The sequence below is a fragment of the Brienomyrus brachyistius genome, chromosome 12 (assembly GCF_023856365.1).
Source record: "Brienomyrus brachyistius isolate T26 chromosome 12, BBRACH_0.4, whole genome shotgun sequence".
Classification (NCBI taxonomy): Eukaryota; Metazoa; Chordata; class Actinopteri; order Osteoglossiformes; family Mormyridae; genus Brienomyrus; species Brienomyrus brachyistius.
In genome coordinates, this window is record NC_064544.1 from 13,870,191 (window position 1) to 13,877,988 (window position 7,798).

General features: G+C 41.8%; 1 protein-coding gene across 1 annotated transcript; it reads right to left on the minus strand.

Annotated features, from left to right (window-relative positions):
• Positions 1-3,745: 3,745 nt before the first annotated feature.
• Positions 3,746-6,625, minus strand: fgf20b (fibroblast growth factor 20b). Its single transcript, XM_048970764.1, has 3 exons — positions 5,854-6,625; positions 5,117-5,220; positions 3,746-4,761 (listed from the first exon to the last, which is right to left on the minus strand). Exons 1-3 carry the CDS (start codon positions 6,134-6,136, stop codon positions 4,516-4,518), a joined length of 633 nt encoding a protein of 210 aa, XP_048826721.1. The 5' UTR covers positions 6,137-6,625; the 3' UTR covers positions 3,746-4,515.
• Positions 6,626-7,798: the final 1,173 nt, after the last annotated feature.

A 7,798-nucleotide genomic window follows, 5' to 3' on the forward strand; every position in this document is an offset into this window, starting at 1 on the left:
GGTTATGGTTTGGGCAGGGTAGGGGTTAAGGTTGTCATAGTTAGTGTTAGCATTTTTCCCATAGAAGTGAATGAGCGGGCCCCATAAGGATAGGTATACCCGACGTGTGTGTGTGTGTGTGTGTGTGTGTGTGCGTGTGTGTATTGTGCTGTCACGCTGGATAATACATTGAAATATATAATGTGAGGTGGCCCCCAGGGGGAATTATTCTGAAAGCTCACTTCTCTTTTATTCAATGTCTATAAACAGTTATTACACAACAATCAGATTGGAACCTGTGCCTTCGCAGCTGTCAAACTAGCTTAGACAAGATATAATATAAATTATATGTATATCTATCTGCTACAGAGAACAATCAAGTTGAACACTCTGCATTGTGGATTTAATCACTGGTCCCATGAAGAAAGCCTCATAGGGCAGTATAGTGTATCTTCACTATAACTATTGTTACAGACTGTTAGGGTCACAACATTAATTCATATAAACACATAATTTTGCGAGCTTTGTAATTTATTCAGAAATAAAGGACGCGACAAAGAGCCCAAAATCAATAGTTTCGGAGTGCCGTACCAGTGTCCCACCTTGCGAAAACAGAGACATAGCACACTGGTATAGTCTCTTCCCAGACTGCAGGTAGGAATTATTCTGTACCAGCACTGGAACCAACAGTAAAGGTGGAGATATTTAAATACCACCTTCCCTGAGGATATGTAATGAGAAGATCGATGTGGGCACTAAGAACATCAGCGTGAGTGAACAGAGAAAATCACACACACATACACCCTCAAATTGCGGAATCACATGCTCATACACCCTCATACCGCGCAATCACACACACATACACCCTCATACCGTGCAATCACACGCACATACACCCTCATACTGTGCAATCACATGCACATACACCCTCATACCGCGCAATCACACACACATACACCCTCATACCGTGCAATCACACACACATACACCCTCATACCGTGCAATCACACACACATACACCCTCATACTGCGCAATCACATGCACATACACCCTCATACCGCGCAATCACACACACATACACCCTCATACTGCGCAATCACATGCACATACACCCTCATACCGCGCAATCACACACACATACACCCTCAAATTGCAGAATCACATGCTTATACACCCTCATACTGTGCAATCACATGCACATACACCCTCAAATTGCGGAATCACATGCACATACACCCTCATACCGCGCAATCACACACACATACACCCTCATACCGTGCAATCACACGCACATACACCCTCATACCGTGCAATCACACACACATACACCCTCATACCGTGCAATCACACGCACATACACCCTCATACCGTGCAATCACATGCACATGCACCCTCATACCACGCAATCACATGCACCAATATGTTTGCACTTATACTTATGTAGGGACTTTCCCAAGACTCCAAAGGTTTTTAAAATCAATTATATAAGAAATTTTTTAACTTAGATGAGTTGGTAATATATTAAAGTCTTTGTGGGGCGGCATAGCGGCTCATACCTCCAGGGTTAGGGGTTAGAAGCACACCACTGTGTGTGTGTCTGTCTGTCTGTGTGTCTGTGGGGGAGAGGGATTGTGTTTATATTTCATTGTGTGCCCCACAATTTAATAACACCCTGTTTTTTTGACGTTGTGGGAACCATTTTTCAGGTCCCCACGAAGATCCATGAAAGCAATCAAAAAAACTAAAAATGCCAAAAGTCTTTTATTTTGTTTGCCTACTTATGCTTAAGGTTCTGCTGGGCTGGGTCAACATGTTGGGATTACGGTTTTCCCCATAGAAATGAATGGAGAGTCCCCACAAAGATGTAATTATGAACTGTATGTATGTGTGTGTGTAATGTGTATGTTGTGTGTTTGTACGTTTGAAGTGTACAGTACATGTTCCCACCATGTGATTCTAGATTCTTCCCACAGTCCATAGATGTATCTATGCACACCTGAGCCCTAACTCGCCCACAGATTGTGTCCTTCGCAGGACCAGCATTCCGTCCTGTATTCCTGCCTTTTCCTGTATCCTGCCTGAGATCCAGGTTACCGGTGACCCGTCCTGGAAAACCGGTTGGAAGATTTATGAGGAAAAAAAACTTTTTTGTTCTTCCCCTTAACCGAGAAGATGCATGCATGTGTGTATATAATATGCACAGCTCTGGGAAATAAGAAGAGACCACAGCACAATTTTGTTTCTCATTAATGAAGGGCTTCTTCCTTGCTTTATGGTCTTCAATTCTGCTTCTAGTAGCCTGATACACACTGTCCTAGCAGTGCATTTCACACCTGCACTTAATGTTTCTCATTCCTTTTGAAGGTCACTTGATGTCATCCTCCGATTCATAAAGATAAATCGCACAAGATAATTTGACAGTCATCTCTAGCATTAGAAAGTCGCTTCTGCCCTTTACCTGGCTGGTTTCCGGTCACTGCCAGTGTCTCCTGCTTCACCTTTTTCTTGTCTACTGCTGTCTTAGAATCTTTGAGCCTGGAAGCAGCCTACCATGCAGTTTAGCCAGCAGAACCAGTATTAAAACAGGATTTAACAATGTAGATTATTTTCAAATGTAGAGTGTCTCTTACTTTTTTCTGAGCTGTATATTTCTGGAGATAAATTCAGAGAAAACTCGCATGCACACATATCCCAGTGACTGAGTTTAATACTAACGTAAGTGCTGTAGGCCACAACAGAATAGCTTTGAATTCAGGCTTTGGTTTTTACTGCAAAGTACTGGACCACCTGCTCAAGAGGGACAGGGGTGTCCGTTACAGCCTGGTCAGGCAGCAGAACAGCAGCCAGGCAGGGCCAAGACATAGCTAAGGGCATCAGATATCATGGCTGTTTAAGCGAGGATTTCCAGTATGTTGAAGACGTGACCTTCAAAATGTCAAGAAGGCATTTATTTAAACAAAGTCTTCTTCATAGCTAGAAACGTTATGACGCAAAGCCTGACTTTGAAATGCAGTTCTGTCTAGATGTTTAATACTGAACTTACAGCTCACTGGCCTTTCTCGACCCCTAAAAAGTGGCGTAAGTATGTCTGTCCCAACCAATACTGCTGGCCCAGAGTGAAACAGTCCAGTGTGAGGAGCATTCAAGGTGAGAGCGCTGGCCACACTGCATCCAGTGATGTCCTGACCCCATTTCCATTTCTACCATATCTTTCTGGGCTCCTAAGGCAGTATGGAGACCCCGGCCTCACCATCAAAGCAAACCTGAGATTATGCCGGCCCAGCCACTGGAAGAACTGCATACAGACGCCAAGAGACACTATTCATTGAGGCACTGCAGTGGTTCGGAAGGTTGTTTCCAGAGTTGGAAAGTTCAGGTCCAGGAAGTACAAATCCAGACCAAGGTTTTGTTTCAACTAACCAGTACTCAACTTAGACAAACTTCTTGAAAAGTACTTATGCTCTATATCAGTGTTTCTCAAACTGGTCCTCATGGACCTCATGCCAGTCCAGTCTGGGGGTACCGGAGGACCGGCTTGGGAAACACTGCCCTACGTCACATAACTGTCACTGAATCTCTGCTGATGCCACCCAAGTGTCTCATCAGCCTCACTATCAAGATGCCATTCACCAAAAAAAATAGCCTGGCAGCACTGCCCTTAAAAGCTCCTTTCAAATGATCTTCACCACATGATTTTATTAAAAAAGAATTCATTACAAAGTGGTTCCCTTCTCGAATAAAAGAGACACGTGTGCTGCATTTGAATGCATTTAAATAGTTTAATTCCCCAATAAATGTACCATGTGGCACACAACTTGTGAAGGACTTTAAAAAACCAGAGAAAATGGGCCTTTTCTCCACATTAAGGAAACATCAAAACATGGCTTAGCCTACTGTAAATCACACGCTAAAAGAAGTTAACGAAATACTATCTTCAGTCAGGTTAAAGTAAATATTGGCCTCTATTACGATACAGCTTCTACCTGTTTCTTCTATATTGCATATTTAACTGTAAATATATTCTTGAATAAATAAATAGATAAAATAAATATAGGTATCCAGGAATCCATAAATAAAACCTTTATAAACATCTGTGACAAATTATCTGTGTTTCCTTTTATTCCCCTTAAGCCCAGTTAGCTATAAAGTCACAACACTGTAATTCCTTCACAGTTCTTTTAGAACAATCTGTAAAACGTCATGTCACTGTAGGCAGAAATGGAAGGTCATCCTGCCAAACCTCCGCTTTCTCCTCGACTCTCCAGCACACCAGTGAGCCGCTAGCTGGACACCCTGCAGTGTCCCCTCATCAGGCCGTTCAACCTCTTCTTTGCCTGTTGATTTTTGCCTCTGGCTCCAGCAGAGTACAGGGCTTGTTTCCCATGCTGAGCCCTACCCACTGACTTCCGACGGAGTGGCCCCTCGGAGCCCCCAGCCGCCCCCTGTCTATCCACAACGGCGGTGCGTTTATATCCTCGTTTCCACGGCAGCCCAGACACAGGGCCATGTTCTTCGTCAGCATGTCCCCAACCGGCTCAGCTGTACCCCAAAATCTCACGGTACAGTTCAGGTACACGATCTGGGTCCACGGGTCGTGGGAGGAAGTGCGTGAATTTCTGGTGTCGTCTCGATTTGGCCCCGTCCCTTGGAGTTCCATCTTTGTTTAAGGCTACAAAATAGTATGAACCCTTGTCACCATGTTTATAGAGATTGGAAGAGTATGTGTTGTACCAGTTCTCTTCAAACTGTTCCCGAAACACACATTCAGCTGTTAACTTTTCCTGGAAAAAAAAAACAAAAACAAAAAAGTTAGAGTTTTATCTTAACCACAAACAATAAATAAATATAATAAATATTATTTTAATGTAAGTAAAACAATAATATGCTTAGTATGGCACAACAAATCAACAAACATAAGCCACTTATAATTTTAAGGTCGTTTCACATTTACAAGAGAAAACACTTGCGCCACCTGCTGTTAAAAGAATACAAGCCCTTTTAAGTTGAGTGCTTTTAAAACGCACGTTGACTTCAGGACTGTAGTACGCGCCGTTTTTCTTGCTATTAAGCGTCTTACCAGGGTGAATTCAGTATAGACAAGACGGAATACAATGAATAGCGAATATAGATACTTACAGAGCCGTAAAGCTCCCCCTTGTCGTTCATTCCCAGGTAGAGTCCACTGTCCACCCCACGGATACTTATCATCCCAACGGCAATACTGATGAATTCCAAAACACCTGAAAGAAAAGGAAATGTGGATTAATAAATCTGCATATTAAACAGGCACAATCTGTGAGCTGCAAAACTCACAAAATGCGAAGACTTCGATCAATAGCTACTTTTTTTCTTAGTTTCTGTCTTAGAGCCATCAATGTTACGTAACTTAAATATGATGAAAGTCGTTGTAAAAGGGTATATTTATGACAACGCAAACTCATATGAGTCTTCTCTTACTAATAACAAATAAGGGCCCGATTAAATAATCTTCTCCTCACATATTCCATACACGTCAAATAACCATTTATAAACAATTTACCATGCGTAAAAAGACAAATGTTCTGCGTGTGCAACTGGGGGAAATCCCCATTAAACTGTATTTACTTGTCAAGCAAATCCGCACCTGAACTCGGACTGAGCCAAGTTAAAAGAATGCTTCTGTCACAAATGTAAGAAGAGAAAGGAAATTCTAGTCCGAGCTTGCATAAATCTAAATGCAACCGTAATAATAACTTCCCATGTAACCAATTCAAAACCAGCGACACAGAAAACACATTTGAAATGGTCAGATGTTCGACATGATGGAGATAAATTCTGAGAATCATAAATTAGATAAAGGTGAGATTAAAATGATATAAGTGACAGAATATTACCAAATCGACTGTTGTCTTCTCTTGTCCCCTGCACTGTGCCATCTGGGTGTATCTCCAGGTGAAACCCCGTCCGGCAGTACAGCTGTCTTCTCCGGAGCAGGCCCTTCAGATGCGCCAGATCCGCAGCGGAGCCCCTCTGTCTCTCGCCTGGGACCAAGTGGTCGCCCAGAAGAGAGGAGCCGTCCCCAGCAGTCGTCAGATGAAAATGAGATCCGACAGGTCCAAAACCATCCAAGCCGTGTAAGAAGCTTCCCACCTCGCCCAGCGGAGCCATCGCAACCATGCAAACGTTGTCGGATCGAACCGGTAAACTTCAAGCTATAACTCTGCGGAAATCACCTCTGCGCAGAACAAGATCGCCGCTTTACTGCATGGTTACCTTCGTGTCCGTCACCCAGCGCATGTTTCCTCAAACTGACAAGACTCTCTGCACACAGGGTGCCTTATATTATTGTGCTGAAACGATCAGATGCGATTGCGGTCCCCTTAAAACACATGCCCCTCACCAAAACCTTCTTTACTTATGTTAATTAAGTTTTTTACTGGTTTATATTTGAGATATTACTGTTTGATCCTTGATGTCTTAACGCTTTTGAAGTAAATGACAGATCGCCACTGCGATGACGAAGTGAAAGCGTGCATGGAAAAAAAAGTAGTTTTTGTTGTGCAGTAATTAGAGTAACAAGAAACACGAAGCCGTCTGTGTCTCTGCCGGGGAAAGGACGGCGCAACGAACACGATTGTCCAGGTATGATATGGTCGTGCTGTGGGAGAGCCTGGAAAACGCACGGCAGGTGCAAAATGTGAGAAAACATGGGCGGCGCTGCGACTTTAGACCTGCCTTAGGAGACAGTTTTTTTTCCTAAGGTAGAAGCAGGGAGGGACCGAGAGAGAGAGAGAGAGAGAGAGAGAGAGAGAGAGAGAGAGAGAGAGAGAGAGAGAGAGATTGGGTTGTTTGAGCAGACACACACAGACACAAACACGTATAAGTGTAACCCAAATGTAACTTTAATTATTGACCATTAATCTGTAATATATGTAATGTATATGTAATCTAATTTAAGTACAATGTATTTAGAGGGAAACTTAAGGTACTTATTTTAAAATTCCGTTTACTTCTATTCACGTTTTTACTTTTAAAAAAGTGTTATTGTTCAGTCAGTAATTCGCTTTATTATTCTCACAGATATTTGGGTTGTTCGCTGTTGGTGAATGATCTCTCACTTTTGCAGTATTTTGAACATATCAAAGGTGAAGTACTTCAGGGTCTTTGAGAGATTATCCTTTTTGTCATCTGCTCTAACTTTTAAGTTTCTCCTTTGTGATTGTTGTTCATACTTTGAAGTCACCAAATAATAAAGCATCAAACTTTTTTTCTCTTCAGTTTCATTATTTTTATTACTCTTTATGTTTATATGAACCTTTTCGGATTCAATGGGAAAACAGTGATAGAGTTCAACTTTACATTTCCCTAATTATCTCGTATTCATATGAGAGCTGGCGAAAATCTGTAACTTCAAAATGCAATAAAGTACCATGTAAAGCGCTTTTAAATAAATTACTAAATAAGGTATGCCCATCCATCCATCCATCCATCCATTTTCCAAACCGCTTATCCTACTGGGTCGCGGGGGGGGGGGGGGGGGGGGGGTAAGGTAGGCCTATTACAAGGTAAATGAGAATTTTTACTTAGCTAATGGAAGGTATATTTTTGTCTGTTTATTTAGGTTTTACTTATTTCCAATATATAAGTCAATGCAAAATAAATCAAATATAAATCAATGTAGCAAGACCTTCGAAGATCAGTTACATGAGTGAAAAATAACCCAAGATTTTCCGGTCTACAATTCTGATATGTATATATTTAGATCAATATTTTGATAGATCGACATCTAATGTTAAGCCTAGTCAAAAACACCTGCAGGAATAATATTAATATATATTT